Source organism: Eretmochelys imbricata, chromosome 13, assembly GCF_965152235.1.
Source record: "Eretmochelys imbricata isolate rEreImb1 chromosome 13, rEreImb1.hap1, whole genome shotgun sequence".
Classification (NCBI taxonomy): domain Eukaryota; kingdom Metazoa; phylum Chordata; order Testudines; family Cheloniidae; genus Eretmochelys; species Eretmochelys imbricata.
In genome coordinates this window covers 30,944,920-30,972,083 of record NC_135584.1, presented here as the reverse complement: position 1 = coordinate 30,972,083, position 27,164 = coordinate 30,944,920, and the positions used below count along the sequence as shown (strand labels likewise).

General features: G+C 40.7%; 1 protein-coding gene across 5 annotated transcripts in view; it reads left to right on the top strand.

Moving 5' to 3' along the window:
- The window catches only part of PHF20 (PHD finger protein 20), a 184,822-nt gene that overhangs the window by 58,194 nt on the left and 99,464 nt on the right, over positions 1 to 27,164 (top strand). For all 5 annotated transcript variants that reach the window (XM_077831639.1, XM_077831638.1, XM_077831637.1 and 2 more), the window contains exons 6-9: positions 3,021 to 3,408; positions 3,979 to 4,086; positions 13,932 to 14,111; positions 15,395 to 15,571. In XM_077831639.1, coding sequence (XP_077687765.1) covers positions 3,021 to 3,408; positions 3,979 to 4,086; positions 13,932 to 14,111; positions 15,395 to 15,571 — 853 coding nt within the window. The remainder of the gene's footprint in view (positions 1 to 3,020; positions 3,409 to 3,978; positions 4,087 to 13,931; positions 14,112 to 15,394; positions 15,572 to 27,164) is intronic.

The window sequence follows — 27,164 nt, the reverse complement described above, 5'->3', positions numbered from 1 at the left end:
CCACTGCTTCCCTTGGAAGGCTATTCCAGAACTTCACTCCTTTGAATGTTAGAAACCTTCATCTAATTTCAAGTCTAAACTTCCGATGGCCAGTTTATATCCATTTGTTCTTGTGACCACATTGGTACTGAGCTTAAGTAATTCCTCTCCCTCTCCGGTATTTATCCCTATGATATATTTATAGAGAGCAATCATAACTCCACAGATCCCGGGAATTGCGGGGGTGGTGCCTGTGGGCATGTAGCATGTGGAGGCCCCCTGGCGCCCCTGCCTAGGAACTGCTTCCAGAAAGATCTCGCCAGTCGCTTTCGGGAGCCCCCCGAGGTAAGCGCAGCCCAGCCAGAGCCTGCACTCCAAACATGCTGCCCCAGCCCAGAGCCCTCACCCTGCACCCAAAATTCCTCCCAGAGTCTGTACCTCTTCTTGCACCCCAACCCTCTGTCCCAGCCTAGTGAAAGTGAGTGACGGTCAGGAAGAGCAAGCAACAGAGAGAGGGTGGATGGAGGAGTGGGGCCTTGGGAGAAGGGGTGGAGTGGGGCACGGCCTGGGGCTCAGTGGGGTGGCTTGGGGGTCCCTGAAAAATGTAAATCAAAATGGGGGTCCTCGGCTCGCTAAAATTTGAAAACCACTGCCCTATAATTTAACTGTGAAGAGCAACGACCAGTCAGCTGCGACCAGTGATGACATTTTCTTACTCTCATTCATAAAAACAAACCTGTAGGAGAAACTGATCTTCGCTTATTAGTCTGTTTCTTTAAAGTTTCCAGCAAAAGATATTTTTTCTTTTTTACATTACCATTTCTGCAACATACGGCCTCATACTCGACATGAACCAGAAGTTGAACTTGAACAGACAGGAACTTTAAAGGAAGATATGAATGTGTACACTATTGTATGTTACAGTTTAAAGCTAAAAGAATTAGAAGAGAAAAGAGAAGAGGAAGAGAAAAAGAAAAAATGCAAATCCAAAGCGTTTCTTACACTGGAGCAACATGTTAAAGCGGTATCACAGCTAGAAGCTTGTACCAGTTGCCGTGAAATTGCCAAACAGTTTGGAGTTGGAAAAACACAAATCCAAAACCTACTACAATGGAAGGCACAAATTCTCACTGATTGTGTCAAATGCAAATTCTTCAATGAAAATTAAATGTGCTAAAACTGGAAACAAAAGTCAGTTTTCTCACTTACCAGTGGTTTAAATCCACTGTCACTCATCATGTAAATGTCTCTGGTTCAATGTTAAAGGCGCAAGACACGAAATTCGCAGCAGAGTTGGAAAACGGGAGTTTAAAGCCAGCAATGACTGACTTGAATCGTTTAAGAAGAGGCACAGCCTTGCCTTTGGTACAGCATGCAGTAAATGTGGAGACATTAACCAAGAGGTGGCTTCAGATTAGAAGCAAAAGATAGCTGAAGTTATACAGGATTATGAACCCTCTGAAATCTATAATATGGATGAAACTGGACTGTTTTTTAAAGACAGCAGCATTAGCAAAACCCTCCATGTCAAATGTTCAAATGGGAAACATTCAAAAGAAAGAATCACTGTTGAATTATGCATCAACATGAATGGAGATAAAGAAAAGCCTATACTGACTGGTAAATCCCAATGCCCACGGGGCTTTGGCAAGGTGAATATCAAGGAGTTGCCTGTGGAATATGAATTCAGCAAAAAAGCATGGATGAACTCAGAGCTTTTTGAAAAATGGTTACTAAGATTTGACTGCAGACTGCTACTACAGTGACATAAAATTCAGTTTGTGGAAAATGCCCCATGCCGCCTCCCTGTTCAACTCACAAACATTAAACTTTGTTTCTTTCCCCCCAAACACATCTATGTAACAGCCTATGGATGCTGGTGTTATTCAAAACTGAAATTTTGGAACAGGCAAATGCAATTTATTCTTCATCAAATGGAATCTGACGTAACTTCATCGGGTCCAGTGCATTTGAAAAGGGTTTCACTCTTGCGTGAATACACTGGGTTCATTGAGCATGGAGTGAGACTGAGCCAAGCACCATCAAAAAATGCTTTGCTAAATGCGGACTCGCCAAATGCAGATCATCATTTAGAAGATGAACACGAGCTTCCTCTTGCAGTAGTTAACATGTTGCAAAGTCTTTTTGGCGTGCTGATTGAGAGGATGTACCAGTTCGATGAGAACCTTGCAACAACTGATGAGGTCACTAACAGGTCAACGCCTGCTACAAACCTAAAAAATGTCAAACCATAGACTCATAGATATGTGACAACTCTCACAGTGACACAAAAACTGATGATGGAGGGGATAGCAACGGTGTCTCTGAACACCAGGAAGAATAATTTTTATGATTGAAGCCAAGAATATGATTAAAAACATGAAAGCAATTGCTATTCAAAACGGCAATAACCAACTTTTAGAGCTATTCAACGATGCAGAAAAAAATGGTAAACAAGTTCCTATTGCAGAGGCAGACAAGAATAAGTGACATTTTCAAATAAATACAAGCTACTGTAGACTGAAACCAAGACTTTTTGATAACACAGGTAATTGTAAAAATTGTCTCTTGCTTCAGTCTAGAAAATATGCACTTTAATTAGTGTACTGAATTTCCTCTTTTGATTAACATACTGTGCTACTGAATTAATAAACCCACCAAGAGATTTTAAATACAGTACTGTTTTGTATACTGTATCTAATGTTCATTTAATAGGTAATTAAAATTAAACACGAAACGTTGGTAACACTAGTAGCCTTTCTGTACCTTGTAAGAGTGCCCATTTTACAGCAAGCCTTTGAAGAGAGACCACCTCTTACAAACGACTACTTTTGCTAGCCCCCATGAGTGGTCACTCTTGGCAGGCTTTACTGTAGTTCTCTGCCTATAATCTTAAATTTTTAATTTATGGGTTATACTGACATGACACCTGGACCCCTGTTCCTTTGCTTATGTTTTGTTTTTTTAATTATGTTAAATGTACACAAATTTCAAAATGCAAAGAATCATGCATTTTTCACTTCCTGTTTTTTCTATTTTAGAATATTGTGGGTAATGCTAGGCCTAAAGAGAGAGGTAATGAAATCCCTTCATCTCCTGAAAAACGGGAGAAGTTTAAAGAACAGAGGAAAGCAACAGAGAATGCTAAGAAGGACAAGGATGAAAAGGTATTAAAGACAGAAAAAAGATCAAAACAACCTGATAAAGAAGGAAAAATAATAGTCATCTCAGAAAAAGGCAAAGTTTCTGAAAAAAATATACCTAAGAATGGGAAAGAAGACAAAGAGAATATATCAGAACATGATATGGAATATTCAGTAGATACTCAAATTGAGAAGAAATCTGAAAATGACAATGTGAAGAGTCCACCAGAAAACCTAAAGGAAACTAAAAGAAAACGTGGTAGACCACCTATAACACCCCCAACAGGTTAGTACTTAAAAGATTTGTATTTAGGCAGTATTGTATAAAATCTTGTAGGGAATGGGAGATGCTGAGCAGCTCAGTACTGCATTCTTTTCTGATTTGGCGTGTGGGGATCTTTGTACTAAGTAAATGGAAATAAATGGTGCTCTTACAGCACTTATTTTAGCTCATTCATTACAACCTCGGGTCATGACAACCAGCAACATATTTGGTTGTGTTTAAATAACATTGGTAGAGAGGTCTAAAAATTTAGTAATAGAGACATGGTTTTTAAGGAGAGAATTGCAGAACTGATGTGTCGACACTAACATGACAATACGTGATGTTATAAATGGGATTATATGGTAAAATGAATATGTTTACTAAAGAGTCAGTCATGATGTACCAAAATAGCTAATAAGAGGAAAGGAAATAAAGAAAATTGCAGAATTATGGAGAGATACTAATAGCTTTTTTATAAAGCTCTGAAAAAGTGAGTTTGTATTTTTTTAATATAAAAATTTGAGTATTTTAAGTAACTTTTATGTTATATTTAGTCAACTCTCATTCCTGTGGTTTTATGTAAATTTGTAGAGCAAAGTTCTCAAACATTGCAGCCAATAACATTGGAATTAAGAAGGCGGAAAATACCTAAAGGAGGGGAAGTCCCATCAAAACGCACCAGGGTTGAAAAAAACTTGTGTGAGTATTTTTAGTACTTCAACATTTGTAACTTAGGGCATTTTATAACATTGTTCTTTCTATAATATTGTCTTTGCATTTTAATTTTAGATGGTCTAAAGGCTATATGTGTTATATAGGGAATCTGTTGCAATGATTTACGTTGGGTATTAAAATGTAGCAATATTGTAAGTAGTCCCCACAAAAGTCTTGAAAGCAAGATTTCATAGATTTTTAAGGCTAGAAGGGATCATTGTGTCCAATTCTGACTTCCTTAAGTAGTCGAGGCCGTATAATTTCACCCAGTGATTCCTGAGTTAATCCCAATAAATTGTGGTTTAACTATAGGATATCTTTTCTAAAGACCTCCAGTGCTGATTTAAAGATGTCAAGTATGGAGTATCCATCACATCCCTTGCTAGATTGTTCGACTGGGTAATTTATCTTCACTATTAAAAAATATTTTCACCTTATTTCTAACTGTATTTATGTAGGTTCAACATCTAGCCCTTGGATCTTGTTATGCCTTTGAATACTAGATTAATGAGCCTTCTGCTAATACCTCGGTAATAATGTTCCCTCTGGACCTTAACATGCCTTACGAGATTTAAGGAGCTCAATTTCTTTTTAGCTTATTTGTATGATTGTCCATATGCACATTCCACTGATGATGGTACACATTTTCCTCATGTACTCAAGTTTGGAGTCTTTTGGTGAGCAGTATATGATGCACATGTGCTCCAAGAGTCCTCTTGTTCTGCATCAAGGGCATAGAAAGGTGGCGTGTACCAAATGCCACTTAGTTCTACTCACCAGCTCTTAGCTTCGAAGTGAAGCGGCTTGCTGACCCTGTGACTGTCAGCAACTTTTTGCTAGTCTTATGTTTAGTTGTTAGCTATATGTTAGCTTTAGATCAGGGGTGGGGAACCTATAGCTCGTGGGCTGAATCTGACCCGCTGCTTCATTTCATCTGGCCCATGGCAAGTCTCTGCACTGCGGGCTGGAAACCCCGAGGTGTGTGCTGATTCCCCCTCTCCCCCCCCAGGGCTGGAGCCGCAAGCTGGGCTTGCCAGATTGTTAAAATTCCAGTTGGGTCAGCGCAGTTTCTGGAAACAGGCATGTCCCTGCAGCCGCAAGGAGCAGAGGCGATCAGGGAAGCCCTGTGCACTGCCCCAGTGCCAGCTCCAGAGCTCCCATTGGCCAGAAACCATGGCCAGTGGGAGATGCAGGGGCGGTGCCTGCGGACACTGCACAGTCACCCGGCCTCTCCACCTAGGTGCTGGACATTGAGGCCGCTTCTGGCAGCAGCAGGTGCCACTGCCGGGAGCTGCCTAAGGTAAGCACTGCCTGGCCGGAGCCCAAGCCTCCTACCCCAGGTCAGAACCCCCTCCCGCACCCATACCGCAGCCCTGAGCCTCCATCGAACCCAAATTCCCCCAAATCTCCCGCACCCCTGCCCCAGCCCTGAGCCCACTACTGCACTCCAAATCTCTTGGCCCCAGTGCGAAGCCCCCTCCTGCACCCAAACCCCTCATCCCCAGCCCCACTCCAGAGCCTGCACCCCCAGACGGAGCCCTCACCCCCTCCCACATCCCAGCCCAGAGCCCCTTCCTGCAACCTGAACCCCTCATTTCTGGCCCCATCCTGGAGCCTAGGGGAAGCTCTGCGCCTCCCCTGCCTGCGGGGCTGAGTGTCACCCGCAACTGATATTTTTTTCTGTGGGTCAGTGGTCCCTGGTAGAAAAGGTTTCCCCACCCTTGCTTTAGATAATGTGCCCATTGGCACTTTTCTCTAATTTTAGTAGTTTTAAGTAATGTTAGCAGATAAGTATCCAAGTTACAGGGTGGCCTCATGAGGTCTCTTGGCTTTGTTCTGTCTAGCATACAATAAAGCAATGCCTATTTACGATGGTCACATTAAGTACCTTTATTCATAGATTCATAGATATTAAGGTCTGAAGGGACCATTATGATCATCTAGTCTGACGTCCTGCACAATGCAGGCCACAGAATCTTACCCACCCACTCCTGCAAAAAACCTCTCACCTATGTCTGAGCTATTGAAGTCCTCAAATCCTGGTTTAAAGACTTCAAGGAGCAGAGAATCCTCCAGTAAGTGACAGGTTTCAGAGTAACATCCGTGTTAGTCTGTATTCGCAAAAATAAAAGGAGTACTTGTGGCACCTTAGAGACTAACCAATTTATTTGAGCATAAGCTTTCGTGAGCTACAGCTCACTTCATCGGATGCATACTGTGGAAACTGCAGAAGACATTATATACACAGAGACCATGAAACAATACCTCCTCCCACCCCACTCTCCTGCTGGTTATAGCTTATCTAAAGTGATCACTCTCCTTACAATGTGTATGATAATCAAGTTGGGCCATTTCCAGCATAAATCCAAGTTTAGCCAGAACGTCTGGGGGAGGGAGGTAGGAAAAAACAAGGGGAAATAGGCTACCTTGCATAATGACTTAGCCACTCCCAATCTCTATTTAAGTCTAAATTAATAGTATCCAATTTGCAAATGAATTCCAATTCAGCAGTTTCTCGCTGGAGTCTGGATTTGAAGTTTTTTTTGTTGTAAGATAGCAACCTTCATGTCTGTAATTGCGTGACCAGAGAGATTGAAGTGTTCTCCGACTGGTTTATGAATGTTATAATTCTTGACACCTGATTTGTGTCCATTTATTCTTTTACGTAGAGACTGTCCAGTTTGACCAATGTACATGGCAGAGGAGCATTACTGGCACATGATGGCATATATCACATTGGTAGATGTGCAGGTGAACGAGCCTCTGATAGTGTGGCTGATGTTATTAGGCCCTGTGATGGTGTCCCCTGAATAGATATGTAGGCACAGTTGGCAACGGGCTTTGTTGCAAGGATAAGTTCCTGGGTTAGTGGTTCTGTTGTGTGGTATGTGGTTGTTGGTGAGTATTTGCTTCAGGTTGCGGGGCTGTCTGTAGGCAAGGACTGGCCTGTCTCCCAAGATTTGTGAGAGTGTTGGGTCATCCTTCAGGATAGGTTGTAGATCCCTAATAATGCGTTGGAGGGGTTTTAGTTGGGGGCTGAAGGTGACGGCTAGGGCATTCTGTTATTTTCTTTGTTGGGCCTGTCCTGTAGTAAGTGACTTCTGGGAACTCTTCTGGCTCTATCAGTCTGTTTCTTCACTTCCACAGGTGGGTATTGTAGTTGTAAGAATGCTTGATAGAGATCTTGTAGGTGTTTCTCTGTCTGAGGGGTTGGAGCAAATGCGGTTGTATTGCAGAGCTTGGCTGTAGACGATGGATCGTGTGGTGTGGTTTGGGTGAAAGCTGGAGGCATGTAGGTAGGAATAGCGGTCAGTAGGTTTCCGGTATAGGGTGGTGTTTATGTGACCATTGTTTGTTAGCACTGTAGTGTCCAGGAAGTGGATCTCTTGTGTGGACTGGACCAGGCTGAGGTTGATGGTGGGATGGAAATTGTTGAAATCATGGTGGAATTCCTCAAGGGCTTCTTTTCCATGGGTCCAGATGATGAAGATGTCATCAATATAGCGCAAGTAGAGTAGGGGCGTTAGGGGACGAGAGCTGAGGAAGCGTTGTTCTAAGTCAGCCATAAAAATGTTGGCATACTGTGGGGCCATGCGGGTACCCATAACAGTGCCACTGATCTGAAGGTATACATTGTCCCCAAATGTAAAATAGTTATGGGTAAGGACAAAGTCATAAAGTTCAGCCACTAGGTTAGCCATGACGTTATCAGGGATAGTGTTCTTGACGGCTTGTAGTCCATCTTTGTGTGGAATGTTGGTGTAGAGGGCTTCTGCATCCATAGTGGCCAGGATGGTGTTATCAGGAAGATCACCGATGGATTGAAGTTTCCTCAGGAAGTCAGTGGTGTCTCGAAGGTAGCTGGGAGTGCTGGTAGCGTAGGGCCTGAGGAGGGAGTCTACATAGCCAGACAATCCTGCTGTCAGGGTGCCAATGCCTGAGATGATGGGGCGCCCAGGATTTCCAGGTTTATGGATCTTAGGTAGTAGATAGATATCCCAGGTCGGGGTTCCAGGGGTGTGTCTGTGCGGATTTGATCTTGTGCTTTTTCAGGAAGTTTCTTGAGCAAATGCTGTAGTTTCTTTTGGTAACTCTCAGTGGGGTCAGAGAGTATTGGCTTGTAGAAAGTGGTGTTGGAGAGCTGCCGAGCAGCCTCTTGTTCACATTCCGACCTATTCATGATGACAACAGCACCTCCTTTGTCATCCTTTTTGATTATGATGTCAGAGTTGTTTCTGAGGCTGTGGATGGCATTATGTTCTGCACAGCTGAGGTTGTGGGGCAAGTGATGCTGCTTTTCCACAATTTCAGCCCGTGCACGTTGGCGGAAGCACTCTGTGTAGAAGTCCAGGCTGCTGTTTCGACCTTCAGGAGGAGTCCACCTAGAATCCTTCTTTTTGTAATGTTGGTAGGGAGGCCTCTGTGGATTAGTATGTTGTTCAGAGGTATTTTGGAAATATTCCTTGAGTCGGAGACGTCGAAAATAGGATCCTAGGTCACCACAGAACTGTATCGTGTTCGTGGGGGTGGAGGGGCAGAAGGAGAGGCCCCGGGATAGGACAGCTGCTTCTGCTGGGCTGAGAGTATAGTTGGATAGGTTAACAATATTGCTGGGTGGGTTGAGGGAACCATTGCTGTAGCCCCTTGTAGCATGTAGTAGTTTAGAAAGTTTAGTGTGCTTTTTCTTTTGTAGAGAAGCAAAGTGTGCGTTGTAAATGGCTTGTCTAGTTTTAGTAAATTCCAGCCACGAGGAAGTTTGTGTGGAAGGTTGGTTTTTTATGAGTATCCAGCTCTGAGAGCTCATTCTTAATCTTTCCCTGTTTACTGTAGAGGTTGTTGATCAGGTGATTCCGCAGTTTCTTTGAGAGCGTGTGGCACAAACTGTCAGCGTAGTCTGTGTGGTATGTAGATTGTAATGGATTTTTTACCTTCAGTCCTTTTGGTACGATGTCCATCTGTTTGCATTTGGAAAGGAAGATGATGTCTGTCTGTATCTGTACAAGTTTTTTCATGCAGTTGATAGATTTCCACTGCATACGGCTAAATGCAGTGCCTTGCATAATGACGGGTTTCAGAGTAACAGCCGTGTTAGTCTGTATTCTCAAAAAGAAAAGGAGTACTTGTGGCACCTTAGAGACTAACCAATTTATTTGAGCATAAGCTTTCGTGAGCTACAGCTCACTTCATCGGATGCATACTGTGGAAACTGCAGAAGACATTATATACACAGAGACCATGAAACAATACCTCCTCCCACCCCACTCTCCTGCTGGTTATAGCTTATCTAAAGTGATCACTCTCCTTACAATGTGAATGATAATCAAGTTGGGCCATTTCCAGCACAAATCCAGGTTTTCTCACCAGCAAGAGAGTGAGTTTGTGTGTGTGGTTTTTGGAAAAAAGTGGGGGGGGGGGTGAGACAACCTGGATTTGTGCTGGAAATGGCCCACCTTGATTATCAGACACATTGTAAAGAGAGTGGTCACTTTGGATGGGCTATTACCAGCAGGAGAGTGGGGTGGGAGGAGGTATTGTTTCATGGTCTCTGTGTATATAATGTCTTCTGCAGTTTCCACAGTATGCATCCGATGAAGTGAGCTGTAGCTCACGAAAGCGTATGCTCAAATAAATAGGTTAGTCTCTAAGGTGCAACAAGTACTCCTTTTTTCTCCAGGAAGTGATCCGTGCCCCATCCTACAGAGGAAGGCGAAAAACCTTCAGGGTCTCTTCCAATCTGCCCTGGAGGAAAATTCCTTCCTGACCCGAAATATGGCGATCAGGTAAACCTTGAGCATATGGGCAAGATTCACCAGCCAGATACCCAGGAAAGAATTCTCTGTAGTAACTCAGATCCCACCCCATCTAACATCCCATCAGGCCTATTTACCATGAATATTTAAAGATCAATTAATTGCCAAAATCATGTTATTCCTCATACCATTATTGCCTAAGAGAATTGCATATATCTGAGAAATTCTTGTTTTATAAGTCATTTAGTGTCTGGACAGAGAAAAGACAGAGAAATGTACTTGTATGACTAAGTCCCTGAGACCGGCTTCCAATCCTAGCTCTTGAGGTGCCCCTCACCCCTCTGTCAGAGCCAAAGACTAGGTGCCCCTCACCCCTCTGTCAGAGCCAAAGACTGAAAGTGCAGGCTCCTTATCCCTAGGGGGACCCTTTCTTCATCCAAATCCACCAAGAAATTGGCGGGCAAGACTCAGAGTGCGGGTAGCCCTACAGGGAGATCTCCCACTATTCTTACTCCCATCAGCACTATTCCCTCTCAGACTTCACCGTTCCGTGTAGTCCTTGTGTAAGCTCAGTTCCATATTGGTCCATAGGAACTGGTAGTGAGCTGACACTAAGCAAAATCAGAACCTCTGAAACCTCACTTCTCGAGAGACTCAGCACAGATAGCAATCCTTGACATGATTGTGGCATCATCAAAGACCTTTGCGTTGAAAGATGCCAGCCATGGCACCATGGTTAGTGTTTGTAACCCAGTGGCACTTCTGGCCACACCACTGCATCAGCTGGCACTGGAGTTTATGGCAGAGACTTGCTGATTGTGCAGGAGCCAGGGTCACCTCTTTTATCTGCTTTGCTGCCATTTGCTGCACTAAAACAATGTTGATAACTTCTCTCCTGCTACCCTGCTAGCCTTACGCTTTGCTCCATGAGCAATAGCTTTTTCCCATGGATGTGGAGTATTCTCATCAACCTCATGTGAGGCTTCAGGTGATAAGAGAGAATCTGGATGGGACCTAAACTCTTATTATAGGGGATTTGGACATTCCTCCAGGGAAGGATACTGGGAGACTCCACCACAAGGTACCTGGCTTCCCACACCATGGCCGCTGGGAGTGTGCAGACTCTGCAAATCCCCATGGAAGAAGTTCAGGAGCAGACCCACAAATTGGTGTATATACCCTGGTCCTTCACACCAGGAAAAATTGCCATTCTGGTGATTGTACCCAGTGAAAGTATTGTCAGAAACACCCATACACAGTAGCTCCTGCCTTTTGTAAAATGGACAAAAATATCAGGTTCCACCCAAAGGGCCTCAGTTCTCTCATGTACTTCCAATGCCACCTTCGTTGTTGGTATTGAAGGCCAATGAAAAATCCCATCAGTATAAATCAAGACCCAGAGACAAGGATCCAGAGAAACTAGATTTATTGAGTTGAAAAGTGTACTCATTGATGAGCCTTCAGTTGAGGGTTACCATTTACCAAGTCCTGCTGGCTTGCTGTAACTTCAGGAATTATGAAAGAATATAGTCCTTTGTGACAAACTTCTCTCAGACCTGAAAGGGAGAATTTGGGAAGAGTCTCAGAATATGATTTTGTGGCTAAGGTGAGCCTACAAGCAGCTCTGGATTCAGCAGATACTGCTACCATTTCAGTGGCAATGATCATGATGTATGCCTGTCTCCTAATTCCCATGGTCCCCAGAGTGCTCTGCAAGATCAAACAGGATTCAGCTAAGCTGATCCCTGTAGACCCAGGATGTATGTGGCAGCTTTGGTTCCTGGACATTCTGAACCTGTCAGCCTCCTAGCCCAAAACCTTACCTTTGTTTCCCGATCTTGATATCACAAAACAAGGGGGAAATCCTACATGTGGATCGGAGATATCTTTATCTCAGGGCATGGAGGTTGGCTGGTTGTTGACGGTAAAGTATGCCTGCTTCTGTTCAGTCAGGAACATCCTCATGTGGCAGTTTCTTGGGTGCCCAGGATTGTGGGTTCCTTGTCTCCAGTGTGAGGGAGTTCATCCTGTGTTAGCTTTTTGTCAGCTCATGTACACCGCCAGCCTTTCAACTACTCAAACACACTCCTCAAGACTCTGCCAGCTCAGTTTTGCTTCGCAGGTGTACCTCAGTCCCCAAACCCCCTTTGAAGAGTGTTCCTCGTAGCATCCAGACCCTGTCACTAAACCCTCTCAGTGATTACCAGGTAAGCTGTTCCCCAAGAGACAGTGTGTACACAGCTGGAAGGTTACAGCTCAGGATCAGGTCCTTTAATACAGCACTGTAATCTATTTATGGGGTCATCAAATGAAATTAATAGGCAGCAGGTTTAAAACAAACGAAAGGAGGTATTTTTTCACACAACACAACCTGTGGAACTCCTTGTCTCAGGATGTTGTGAAGGTCAAGACTAGAACAGCTTAAAAAAAAACTAGATAAGTTCATTGGCTAGGGGATAATTGGAATGGGCAGTGGGGATGGTGTCTCTAGCATCTGTTTTCCAGAAACTTGGAATGGGCAACGGGATGGATCACTTGATGATTAGTGGTTCTGTTCATTCCCTCTGGGGCACCTAGCATTGGCCGCTGTCAGAAGACAGGATACGGGGCTAGATGGACCTTTGGTCTGACCCAGTATGGCCACTCCTCCTATGTTCTTATGGTGAAAACAAATGTATAAAGTTCAGAGATACACAGATTCAAGTGAGTATAGAGTAAAAATAAAACTGTTATAAATAAAACTAAAGTAAAACCCCATTTCTTGAGACTAAAATGTCACATGCCCAACCCTTGTCTAAAGCAGTTTCTTGCCCTCAGTCTTTCTGCAGAGCTTGCTGGTTTTCAGTGAATCCAGGATTCATTCCTTCACAAGTCATCCCCCTCTGCCAAAGGTGTTCCTCAGTGAACTGAATAATGAAGTGTTGTCCTGGCACCCCCTGTTATAGTTCAGTAGACGTTTGGTTTGGTTTGGTTGGTTTGGTCGTTCGTTCGGTGTGCTGGCGCCATATTGAATTCACACACGCTTGCCAACCTCTGTTTCTGGTTGACTTGACATGCAGATGTAGCTCCCTTTGTTTTTGGCTTGCTGTGCTTAATTTACATTTGACAGAGAGACAACTCTGCCTGCCTGCTTGCCTGACTGGAAGAAACCTGTTTCTTCCTTTGGTTACAGACTTCAAAGTTTAATATTAGTAGGTATACATAATTTCTGTTGTAGTGTTAATACATACCCTTCACAATTATATTAATGATCAGTGTGTCAGCAGCTTTCATTTGATACCTTACATGACCTTTTTTTATAGATAAATACTATGACTACAATGTGGTCAGTGTTATGAGTTTGGCCTGACAGGAGTTGCTGGTAGAACATTGAACATTGGCTCTTAGGCTCATCCCTCATAAATAGCAGGAAGGGACATTATGAGGGAAACTTACCTGGAGAAATGGACCAGGTTTTCTCACTTGTGCCAGTGGAAGTCCATCACCCCTCATCACTGCTTGATATCTTGAATTCTGAATTACTCACAGGAGATAAAACAAAGTAATTTATCCTTGAATTCAGTCAAAGTACACTTGGTGGCGATCTCAGTCCATCATGCACCTACAGACAGCCGTACAACCTTCTCCTAACCACCTGTGATCAAGTTCCTCAAAAGCCTGATTAAAATGTTGTCAATCAAGGACCCTGTCACTCCGTTGGCTCTGAGTCTAGCTTTGAACAGTTACCGAAAGGTTCCCTCTTTCATATGTAAATGAAAACTGTTTCTAGTCACCATCACTTCATTGAGGAGAGTGCTGCAATCTTTATTCTCCAAAAGACTTCAGACTCCCACCTCCATTACATAAAATCACTGCTTAGGAGTCGCCAGCAGTGGATTATGCATATGGACAATCACTCAAAGGAGAATGGGAAGTTACTTACCTGTTTCATAATCAGAACTCCAGTTATTGGGGGTAGAGGCATAAGTGATCTACAGGTGTTAACCACATAGCCAGTAGTACCTCATTGTCGAACTTCAATGTTTTTCATGATTGACAGCCTATTTGCACAATGAAATTAAATTTTATTATGCTTTTTAGCTCAGGAAAAGTTGAAAAACTCTCCAGGCATCAATGAAAGAGACCAAATTAGGAGACGATCATCAAGGCTGTCATCCAATGGTAGTCCTGAGATAATAAATACAGATATTGTTACAACAACTTTTGCTGAAATTGGACCTTTGAAAGATCCAGCGTCTAGTCCAAAGGAACCAGAGGAATGTAAGTACTTTGTTGTAATGATATGCTCTTGGGTCATTATGAAGGAGAGTTGTTTAGTCGTGTTATAACTAATTACTAAGATGAAGTTTAAATGACTTTAACTTGTAAAGAAGATTGATAAAACTGATTTTATGTTTAGCTTTTATGTGCAGTTAATACATTAGAATCCACTTGAACTGGGGACAGATTGCCCAGATAATCCAGAGTAAAAGTTTCTCTAAGGTTTAAGGGATCCCTGTTGGAACTAGTTGAACCATATAGAATATCCATTCATTTATTCACTTCCTAATTAATTACTATTTCAGCCTAGGAGCCCCCCATCATAGACCAGCACCCCATTGTTAGGCACTGAACTAACCACAAATAAAATGACAGTACCTGCCTTATAGTGCTTACATCTGTTTGAATGGATGCTTTTTCTCCCTTTTACAACCTTTCTCCCCCCACACTAGAACAATCTCCAACTACTGTATTTCATTCTCTCCTTTGTAGAACCTCCACCAGGTACTTAAGATATCATGGTGTAGTGAGAACTGTACTGTTTAAATCAGGGCTATCAAGCCATTAAAAAAATTAATCATGATTAATCACACTGTTAAGCAACAAAAGAATACCATTTATTTTAAATATTTTTGGATGTTTACTACATTTTCAAATGTATTAATTTCAGAGTGTACAGAGCTCACTTTTTATTTATTTTTTATTACAAATATTTGCACTGTAAAAAACAAGAAATTGTATTTTTCAATTCACCTCATACAAGTACTGTAGTGCAATCTCTTTATCATGCAAGTTAAATGCGATTGACAGCCCTAGTTTAAATACCTTGATTGAGCCACTCCATTCTCTCCCCGACTTTCTCAGGAAATCCGATCTATTAAACCCAATCGGGCTGTGTGGTCTGTTGGAATCACTGGATTAGATGGGGGGCATGAAATGGCGTTAATGTCACGCTCCCCATCAGTACCTACCCTGGGCCGGGGAAGCTAATTATCCAACCAGTGGACCAAATTCAGTGATGAATACTGGTCATGTGCCACGTTGCGCATATGCTGAAAAGAAGACTGGATGTGATATTCAAACGCTAAGAGGGAAGGGAGTGGAGGTTTTGTTTCACACATTCCTGTTATCCACCTAAAACAGAATATGGTGAGACAAACACATCTGCTTTTGCCTTAAGTCTTCAGCATCTTGTGATGTAGAGCTGTATTTTCCAGTACTTTGGCTATCTGATGTTTTTGTGTATTTTGCTCCCACAAATTCCTTTTTTCTTTTTCTTCTAGTTCAGTTAGAAATTCCTGTTGAGTCTGACCAAAACTCCTGTGAACAAGCACATCAATCTTCTGGAGATGTATCACAGACCACACCGCTTGATGTGAACAGCAGTTTAAAGGAAGAAAAAGTTGATGACCGTGAGCTCTCCTTTAAATCTACTGAAACCCAGGAGCCTTCTGTTACAGGTTCAAATTTAGATTTAACAAATTTAAAATGTGATGCCTTTGTATTTTTGTGTATTTATGATAGAACACTGGCACTAGGCACCTTTTTTCTTTTCAAACATTTCTCTATTACATGATTATTTACAAATTAAAAAAGGGGGGGAGCATTTCTATGAATGCTGTATAAAGGAAAAATACATGCTTTGGGTTTTGATGCTCTGAGTTTTGCTATTATAGGTTAACTTTGGGGTTATTATGAACAATTTTTTGTAAACACAGTGGTAATTTTGCATTTCAAATTATTAGGTTTTAGCTATGTGAAAGGTAGAGTAACTCTACAGTCTCATATATGCAATAACCATACAATCATGATTAATATATTTGTGTTTTGTGGTCCAAAATAAGATTAAACTGATGTTTAAAGTGATATTAATTTCTTTAGTATATTTCCCCCCTTTTTATCATCACTGCAGGAGAGAGTTAAGGTTGTTGGGGTATCCTAACTGTGCATTTCCAAATTGTAACATGTATGGATTTCCTTAAATTAACCTTAACTTTGAATTTTCTGGAGTTATAATTCTTCTTTGTGGGGATGATTAACATCTCTTTAATGTTTCTTTACCCTAAACATCATAATACGTACTTTCGATCTTCACTCCATTTTAACATAGTTGTTGTGTGGGAGTTTTATGTATTTTATAATTAGAATTTTCATACAAAAACAACAAATTAGAAGCCCCAAGAGAGTGTCATGCTGTGAAAATTCCAGTTATTTGAAGATAAGAAGTTTTAAAAATTAACTTTTAAGGCTTGATTAATCAATTCTTGCTAGTGTATGCCATTCTGAACTAGTGCAAAGCAGCCAGAGCATCTTGAGCGGTTATACTGGATTTAAAGCTGCCTGACATTGTTAGAGTACTAGATTATACACACTTGATTTCTTCTACGTCCCTGTGTACACATACCTCACAGTCCCTTTCCCTCCATCTCCCATCTCTGTTAAGTAGATCTGATGCAAAAATAGATTTTTTTTTTTTTAAAAGAAATTTTGGGGATTAAGGGTCATCTTTTGCTGCTGTTCTTCATAACCAAAAGTTTCTTCAGGAATTTCTCTGAAGGAGATTTTGTGCCAAAGCTACTCCTGAAGTTCCCTCTTTCAAAATGACTGCCATTTTCCACTGTTCTCAGTGGGACTGAGATACAACCTACCCTCAGCTAGGATGGGCCCTGTTTCCCATTGTTCCCGGTGGCAATGAAGCCAAACAACCTTCAGGGAAGATGCCCCTAGGAACACTGTTAAGAACTGGTGAATTAGGTGGTGGCCATCTTTACTAAGGGTATCCTGTGGCCTCAGTTCTGTTCAAAACAATGGTTGATCATGACCATTTTGAAAGAGAAGAATTTTTGTGTATCCCCGAAGGAGATTACTAATCTTCAGCCTTTGACAAACTTTGTTATAAAAATAATGGAAGGGAAAAATCCTACCTGTCACATCAGCTCCACTCAATCTTTCCCTCTCTGCCAATGTCTGCTGATAGACAATACGTTAGAATTTGTAAATTCTGAATGATCTTCTTTGACACAGAGCATTCAGTTTCTTAAAGGACTCATTTTTAAATTAATTTTTATAAATTAGTTAATAGATTTACATGTAAATTCTTAGAACATTAATTCTGCAAGTGCTGTGATTTCAGTGGGTACAATATGCTCTATTCATACATAAAGTGGTTGAACTTCAAATGCAAACTCAGCCTTAACTATGGAGCTGCAGTTGATGCCTCCATATAATATGTTTTTGGATTATGACATTCTCATATTTATGGTACTTAATTTATATTCTATAATTTAATAGAACTAGTGACTATTGGAAAAGGGTTAAAGGCATGGTAATGTAATTCATGCAAATCAACTTAGGTTTATGAAAAACACATCCTATCACATTAACTGGATAGCTTTTTTTGATTGCAAGTTTGGTTGATAAAGGTAATGTTGATATTTGACTTGGTAACACCATGGCATTTTGATTAAAAAAACTGGTATTATATAAAATTAACATGGCACACTTTGGGTTAAAAACAGGCTAACGTATCGGTATCAAGATGTAATTATAAATAGGGAATTGTCATTGAGCAGGTGTGTTTGCAGTCCTGTTGGAATTGGTTCTTGGCCTTATGCTATTTAATTTTTTTTTAATCAATGACCTGGGAGAAAATATAAAATGATCACTGATAAAGGATGCAGATGACACACGTGTTGGGGGACTGGTAAAAAATGAACAGGGAAAGTCACTGATACAGAATAATCTGGGTCACTTGGTAAACTGTACTCAAGTAAATCACGTGTTTTAATATGGCAAAATTTAAATGTATATGCCAAGGAACAAATAAAGTAGGCCATACTTACAGGTTGGGGGACTCAATCTTGGGAAGCAGTGACTCTGAAAAAGATTTGGTGATTGTGGTGGATAATCGGCATAAGATTCCAGTGTGATGCTGTGGCCAAATAGAGCGAGTGTGATCCTGGGATGCATAAACAAGGGGATCTTGAGTAGGTGTAGAGAGCTTATTTTGCCTCTGTATTTGGCACAGGTGCAACCACTGCTGGAATATTGTATCCCTTTCTTGTGTCCATAGTTCAAGAAGGATGCTGATAAATTAGAGAGGGTTCAGAGAAGAGCCACGAGAATGATTCAAGGATTAGAAAACATGCCTTATCGCAGTAGATTCAAGGAGCTCAATCTCCTTAGTTTAATAAAGAGACAGTTACAGGGTGACTTGATTAGTCTATAAATATCTACATGGGGAACAAATATTTAACAGTGGACTCTTCAGTCTAGCAGAGAAAGGTAAAACATGATCCAGTGGTTGGAAGTTGAGGCTAGACAAATTCAGACTGGAAATGAGATGTTAATTTTTAACAGTGAGAGTAATTAATCATTGGAACAATTTATCCAGGTTTTGTGGTGGATTATCCATTATTGACCATTTTTAACCTAAGATTGGATGTTTTGGGGGAAGTTCTTTGCCCTGTGTTATACAGCAGGCCAGATTAGATGATCACAATGGTCCCATTTGGCGTTGGGAATCTATAACAGGGAAAGGTTGTAAAACATTTGGATTAACAGTTAACTTTAATAAAAAGCTAGAAAAGGGAAAGCTACCATGATACCTTTATATATTCATTTGGAATGCAAAGTTTTTAAGTAGTTTCAAAAATGTTTGATTCCAAATAATTATAAACTGAAATGCTGAAAGTAGCTGAAAATTGGTTTCTCCTTTAGTTACCTCTCAAGATCTGAATTCAGAGTTCTGTTTCCTTTACAAGAGTTGAAGGCATCACTAACTACAGCAGTATAAAGAATACTTTTTCTTGTAATATCAAATATTACAGTAGAAACAGACAACCCAGAGCAATCTTAACTCGGGTTCTGACACCTTTTAAAATGTATTTATTTGTGATCTGTACATCCACATGTTTTGTAATGATTTGGGATCTCAGACAGTATGTTCTATTAGTTTTAGAAAAAATTCAAGTAATCCTTTGAATTAAAAATTAAAACAATTGCAAATCTTTTCCTCCTTCACTTGCCTCCCAGGTCTTGAGTTCAGGATTCCACATGTTCCCTACAGTAGTCTGGATCCTGACGTCTTTTCCCTCTTAGAACCCTCTTCCTGCTGAGGTGAGAAGGTGTTTGAGCTGGGATTGTATGGGGCTGGAGGAGGAAAAGGACAAAACAGGAGCTTTAGTTGAATGTCTGTTGGAATTCCAAGAGGGAGTTTCTCAGGTTTCTAGTGCAGAGCTCTGTGAAGCATACCTGTGGCTGCTGTCAGATGGAAGCTCTGCTTACTACAGGGCACAGCAGAAGAGTATAATGCTGGTGTGCAATCAAATATTCATGAATTCAAGGAACACTAATCCCCCTCACTTGCCCTTTTTTTACATTCACAAACCTGTTTGGTCCCTTGCCTAGGAGAAGGGAAATCTGCAGGTAGCTCATGACCCTGGAGTGTGTGTAGTTTTGTTTTTGCCCATGTAGAGATGAGCTTTGACTGTGCATACATCTCTGAGAATTCTGTAGAAAACTGGCAGTGCCTTAATCGTTTCAAGAGTCGTAAGATAACTTGATTGACTTTGATTGCCAGACTGCAAATGGGAGAGCTTGCTCAGGCCATGGCTGTTCTAAAGAAACATAGAAGTTGATTTAGGGTATGAGACTGAATGAACTATTGAAACTCTAAAGGCACAATAAATACGGTATATAATGGTGCATGGTGTACTTGTCCCTACCTCAAAAATTCTGGTCTTTTCTTTGCGGTTTCTTTTCCTCTGACTCTGGTTCGGGGTCATTAAACGTAGGCTGCTGGAAATCAGAGGTGATTTTCTGGATTTGATATTTCATTTTCCACTTCTTCTAGTAAAATATACATAATATAAAAATGTCTATTTATATATGGACATACACAAGATATGCTGAATGTAACTACATTGAGTTTGTTTTGCTGACATTTCATTGGAAAGATTTTAAGAATAGGAATCATTCACTTATTTTTTCAAAGAGTAAGTGCTGTCAGAAAGTAAAAGTAAAACATTAATTTGATAGCATATTCAGTTATCATAGAAATGTAGGGCTGGAAGGGATCTCAAGTGGTAATGAAATCCAGCCCCCTGTGCTGAAGCAGGACTAATTAAACCTAGCCCATCCCTGACAGTTCACGAAAGCTTATGCTCAAATAAATTTGTTAGTCGCTAAGGTGCTACAAGTACTCCTTTTCCTTTTGCGAATACAGACTAACACGGCTGCTATTCTGAAACCTATCCAACCCATTGTTAACCATGGAAGCCTTTAAGTGGTTATACTTATCAGAGAGCCAGTCTCTGTTGATTTGACCAAAATAGATTTTCTGTGATTAAAAGTGTTAGTATTATTGATTACTATCAGTGAATGCAGCCATATCTGTAGCGTAACTGTCATGCATCCCATCACAGACTTGACTGCATGATCTTCTCAGGAGAAATTATCAATATATTCACTTTAAATGAGAAGCACATCAGCAGTAGGCAGTCATGGGAGATATCACTGAGATCCATCTTTTTCCCATCTATCCTGGGTGCCAGGGTGCACATCCATCCCCCGCAGACCATTGACCCCAAACTGTTATCTGATGAACAAAAAAAGTTCTATCATTCCATAAACATACAGGTAGCCTACGTTGGGATGCAGTAAAACTACGATTGTGACATTGGGGAGTGGCCAACTTACTTTGGTGTGTCTGCACTTGACTCTCCATGTCCCTTTTTATTTCCTTAGAAACTGACAACTTGGTAAACCAGTCTCAGAATAACTTTGTTCTTCTGCAGATTTAAGGCAGGCCTATTCTAGAAAGTTTTGGTAACGTAACTATGTTGGTGAGGGGTGTGATTTTTGCCAGCATTGCTGTGCTGCTAAAAGCTCTAGTTACTTGTTATAAAAGTGCTTATACCGATGTAGCTGATGCCAGTCAGGGATCTGAAATATGCTATATCAGTGTAAGCACTTGTATCAATATAAAACTGTTTCTTCACTAGGAACATTTGCTGCTTTAACCATATTGATATAATTAAACTGTCAGAACTATCTAGTGGAGACTAGTCCTTAGGAATCAGCTCCTTTTGCTTGTAAAACTTGCACTCCAGGTAGTAACCAGGTTCCACTCTAACTCTCCTCTTCATCCCTCATTTGTCTTTAAAAAGGTTAATGAAAACTCTTGGTTTTAAATATGCATTGTTCTAGCTGTATGCCTGGTTTATCTTGTGCTGACTCTGTGTCTGTGTATTCTTGTCTCTCAATGAGGGGTTGTATCTGTGGAGATGAAAGCAAAAAAAGGTGCTTTGTGTGGTTTTAAAGCTGAATTGATTCATTCCATGAATGAATTATCCAAATATCTTAAATGACCAAACAGGAAAGTTGCTTCAGCTATTTGTTTTTGAGAGTTCAGCTTGGATACCTTGTTGAGCAACCATATCCGCAGACTGCCTTTACTGTTGTGTGCATGCTCTTAAATTGGCAATGTAAGATCCTGGAAATCGGAGATGGAAATGACCTACCATCTCAGGAAAATGGAGCATTCTTCTCTAATATTTTCATCTGTTGTTTGTACAGCTTAGTTCTAATGTCACAAGGAATAGAATTTCCATCTCTTCCTTTTGGGAGAATATTCCAAAGTCAAGTAAAATGACTAGCCTTCATTTTTAATCCTTGGCTGTGTGTGGTATTGGTGCTGCATGTTTAGCTGTGAGATTGTTGTGTAATTTGCATGCAGCGCGCACACAATCTGTATGTGTGGGAACATTAACAATAACTTTTTAAACATAAAACTGCTTAAAAATTGGTGTCTTCTCTGTTACCTGCTGAGAGTTGAGTTCAGGGTTCGGTTTGTGCAGCCACATCCATCTCAAAACATGACACACTGCACTGTTTAGCATTGCTAACCAATTCAAAATGTGCATCTATTATACTTTTCATTGCTTGTTAGGCTTTTAATGTATACCTTCATGTATAGTATGTTTAACATGGGCAAAATATTGCTTTATGGAACTTAAATTTTAAATTTCCTGAAGTTTTGATATAATTTTCAACAATAGTGTTGCATGTGACTGATATACATACATTTTATAAAAAATATATATATTAAAATTAGTTAAAATTTTAAAGGATAACGGTCATATTCTGCTACTGTATTTGAATTGTTAAAAAATGATGAGGAAAAAAGATTACTGGTACAGTAGATTTCCATCTTGTGGATCTCCTGCTTCTGTGGGGTGACTGGTTGATGGGAATTAACTCAGTCAAGAGGCATTCCAACTAATAGGATGTGAGCCAGAGTGCTCATCAGCTGTTCTGACAGCTAGTACGAGTTTTCTCTTCTGTCTGCGAACAGGCTCAAAATCACTCCACAGATACTCTTGGTGCTAGGCTCTTCATGGGCATGCTTGATATTCAGAGGTTGGTTTCTGATTTTAAAAATGCCTCCTATGCTTTCCGTGATTCTGCTGAGAAGTTCCTAGTATTGTTTTCTAAGATTATGCTTGAAGTGTGTTAGTTTGGACATGCATCAAAGATTCAGTCTACATAGGACTTGTGACCTTTTTAGTCACAAACTTTTTAGTCATTTTGGCCTTGGTGTTCAGGTAAGGAGAAGCAGTCTAGTCCCTTCAAATGCAGAAAATGTTTGCCTCCAGTTGACAGGACTGTTGCATATCCTGCAGCAGCATGGGTCATGATTCCTCCCAAGGTACCATAAAAGTTATCAACTCAAGCCAGTGAATATGGGCAAGCGTCATGCCACCTGGCTGCTCTAGAAAAGAGTAGAGTCAAAGTTTTTGCCTCAGCCAGCGGCTCTGCACTGGAGACTGGCATTTTGACAAGTCATTAGATATAGGTTCAAGAGAACCATTTCAGTATCTTCAACGTTCCACTTTATCACACTGAATAAAGTTGAAGGGCTGAATCCACCTCTTGATCTGAAGGAGGAGGCTTTAAATTGTCTCATCTCCCCAGCTCTGAAGCATGTGCTGAAGTTTGCACTGGTTGTGCACTCTGTGCTTGCATGTCCAATCTTTCAGTGTGTTCTTTGTATTCCAGTTCCTCTATCCTTTTAACGCTGGCACAGGTGAAGCAAATGTTTGGGCTATGTGGCTCTGTTTAACCTCATAACTTCAGGTGTAATTGGTGTCTCATGTGCCGTTTGCAATGGGTCAAGTAATCTTGTACGCTGAAAGGCTGCTAATTGAGGACTTTGACTTTTTACTCTAGACAGCAACATTTTTAGTGCAGTGGGTTCTGGAAACATTCAAGGTGCTAGAAAGAGGTACAATACGTAAGTAATGCGATCAGAGTAGTTTTTCAAATCCTGGTTTCGCAGGCTTAATTTTTAATAAGGCCTTGTCTATGCTACACAGTTTTGTCAGTAAAAGGCAGGTTTTGCCAACGAAACAGTGGAGGTGTACACGCTACAAAGCTACTTTTGGTGGCAAAATAAAACCACCTTTCCGAGAGGCTTACAGCTTTTTGCAACAAAGCTAAAATGACAAAGCATCAGTGTAGATGCCACCATTCGTTATGTTGACATAACTGGTCTCCCCCCGTATTCCACAATGCCCATCATGACTGCTCTGCTCACTATTTTGAACTTGGCTTCCCTGCAGGCATGCACCCCTGCCCTTTCAAAGCCCTGGGAAGCTTTGACATTGCACAGTGTGAAGAGCTCTGTGAGCTGTACCTGCCCTCATGAGACATTTTCAAAGCCTTCCCAAAGCATCCTGCAGCCAGTTGTGCAGTGGGATAGCTACCCACAGTGCACTGCTTTGTGTCAATGGAAGAGCTGGTAGTGTGGATTTGGTCTGCGGACATAGTGTGGACATGCAACAGCGGTTTAATTGGCATAACTTTTGTTGACAAAACTCTAGTGTAGACATGGTCTTAGTTTCGAAAATGGGGAAGTTCCAGAGGAGTAGAAGAAAGCCGTGTTTTAAAAGAATAAACAGAAAACAGAATAACCCATGTAACTGAAGATTTTGTCCTCTGAAGATACATGAAGCAGTAGATTGAGTGGTCAGTGGGTAGGTGAGAGGTAGAGTTCAGAAGAGTTCCTATTTGTATGAAAAGCAATTTAAGGATAAGCAGTTACTGACTCTCAGAAAGTCTGCATGCTTTAGCTTGTGCCCTCTATTGGTTATTACCCAACAGCTTAGCTGAAAATTCTAAATCCAGATAGGATCCCTCACAAGCCAGAGGTTTAAGATATATATGATTTATGGATTGGTGATCTGTGGCAGAAGGCCAGAATTATGGTAAGTCATTTTCTCTTTCAGCATTCTAGGTTATAAGGACCCCAAAATAAATGGTGGGATACACAGAGGGCTCACACTGATCGACATCAATATTCACTGGAAATTGCTTGTTTGCAATATTGACTTCATTTCCCCCCGTCCCGTTCCCCCAGAAAAAGTGCTCCAGAAAGATGGAACCTCTGAAAGTTCATTGCTAGTATGTCCTCAGTAAAAAGTACCTTACTGTCCCCAAATTGGATAATTCCTGTTAATATCTAGTGCATGTGACCAAGAATCACAGTAATCAAGGTCCAGTTTTTCCTGGGCTGTTGTGGGAGAGGAGGAGCTTCCCCCTTCCACCTCTGCACACTTTTTCCTTTCCTACCGTCAATCTTGGGAGAGATTGTACTTCCTTGGGGTACAATTTTTTTCCCAAAGTCTCCCTGGGTAGAACAGTTGCACACCAACTTTATATTAATTCCCATGAGCAGAGAATTCCAGGTGGGCATTATTGTATGAAGGGGGGAAAAATGTCTGTATGTGGTGATAATCTGAACTTTGTAGTTCGAAATTCAGGCATGTCTGTGTATTTCGTATTGTTGCCATAGAGTTTGAATAGATTCCTTTGTGCCCATTGCAGTAAGTTCTCCCTTCCTTTCTCTCTCCTTCTTCCAGCCCATCCTCAATTCCTCTGTTGCCTCCTCTTCTCCAAACTTCAGTTTATCAGATCAGTTAGAAGCTATTCTCTGTACCTTTGCAACCTGTGGAAGAAAGATGCACCAAGCTTGGATACAGGACTCTCAACAGGGTCTAATCATGACAATTGTACAATAGTTTCCCATGTCATCTTTAGAATATTTCTTTTATTGAAGCCTGAGATCCTCTTGGTCCTCTTTGCTGCAATTGAGCAATATTTTCCCATCTTCATGTTACTTGTAAATTGAATCAGATTTCCTTCCACTTCCGTTATATGTTTCGTTCTTTATGAATGCAATATTTTAGGTTTTGATGTTGGCAAATTTTGCTAACCCACTTGCATGGCCCTGTTTAGGTTTGTTGAAATTAACAAAATAATTTGAAATCCCTCATTGTCAGGAAGTTCTTACTGATACCAGGCCTAAATTTTTTGCCTTTCTTAATTTTTTCTTCCCCCTTCTCCTTTATTTCCCCCGTGCACAACCCTAAAAAAAGTCTTTGTTCTCGTTGTTCGCTCACAGTAAATAACTGTAGATTGTTAAATCTCTCCATTTTTCTCTTCGGCAGCCTGCTGTGTGTGTATGAAGCTGTCCTACTTTCCCCAGGAGTCAGTCTGTCTTGCACTATTGAGTACTTCTGTTGCTTTTCTCTCTTTGAACTCTTCCAGGTTTGTCAGTTTCTTTCAGACAGTGTAGTACCCAAAACTGAATGCATTTCAGATGCAGTAGCTCCAGAACAATTTACTTTCCTGCTCCATGTTGCCTCTGTGTATTTAGCCCTAAATTGCATTGGCCATTTTTGTTATCTCGTATTACAGATATTTATCCAGATTGCTATTCACTCTTGTGCTTAGCTCATCTTGGCAGTACTGCTTCCCAGCTTCCTCCCTCCCAGTGACTGGCTATCCAGTTATTTTCTCCCACTCTTTTCTGACCATGTTTATCTTCTTTCATGGTCCCTTTGTATTAATTCTGTGTCCTTGTTGGTGTTTACAATTCCTCCCAATTTAGTGTGATTTTTTTCATTAAGAGACTGTTTACTTCCATTTCCAGTTCATTGAACTTGCTAGCTCTGAGTCCTTCTACTAGATACATTTCCCTCCCCCAACTTGAGATACCATGATTTAATATTATTCTTTTGTGGAGTTTTTTGTGGAGAGTATTTGTTTTATCCAAATGATTTACTAAAATCTAAATACACAACATGAACTGCAGTGCCTTTATTCACTAACTTTGCACTTCTGTTTAAAAAACAAAACAAAACCCCACAACATTGTCCATGGAAAAAATTTATTCTCTATAAACTCATGTTGTGTCATATTATTCCATTAGCTTCTAGATATTTAGTGATTTATCTTACTAATGATGTAAATTAGATTTATGTTATGGTTATTGCCGGGATCATTCTTTTCTTTTAAATTGTGCTATGTTGGGATTTCTCCAATTTCCTGGCACTCTTCCCATTTGGACACTTTTTTTAGGTATAGTTGTCAGCACCACAGAAAGTTCAGATTGTGTTTTTGTTAATCAAAATGTGTTTCTTTTAAGAATATAGTAATTCCCATCAAAAACATAAGTGAAAATGTTTGGAACCTTAGAAGAGATGGGAATAAATCTATTTAGTTCATCTTCTGGCCAATGTAGCAATGTTCTGTAGACTATATTCTCTAATCCTTATTCCAGGCCAGTTTGAAGATTTGAACAAAGTTTTTTCCAGCAGCTCTATTGAGAAACTAATATGTAGTCTAATAAATCTCTGAAGAAGAAATGTTTCTTGGAATTCATCCTAAGTTTGCCTTTCCTTAATGTCATGCCTTCGTATTTACTGTGTGCAATTTTAAAAAATTCTTTTGTTAATAAATCTGATTTACTTGAAGGACAGCTCTGACTTTTCTCTAGTAGCAGCACTCCACAGCTCTTAACTTTAACAGATATTTATAGTTGGATCTGACATCAGGAAATTCTGATGCCCAATCAGTTACGTTAGGAAGTAAAAAATGTTTCTCTTGACCAGTGCTGTAATATAAGATATTAATGTTTAAAAAAACTTGATAGAATGTGCCATTACTGTTTTAAGTGGAAAATGTAGCATTCATGCTGCTTCCATAGAG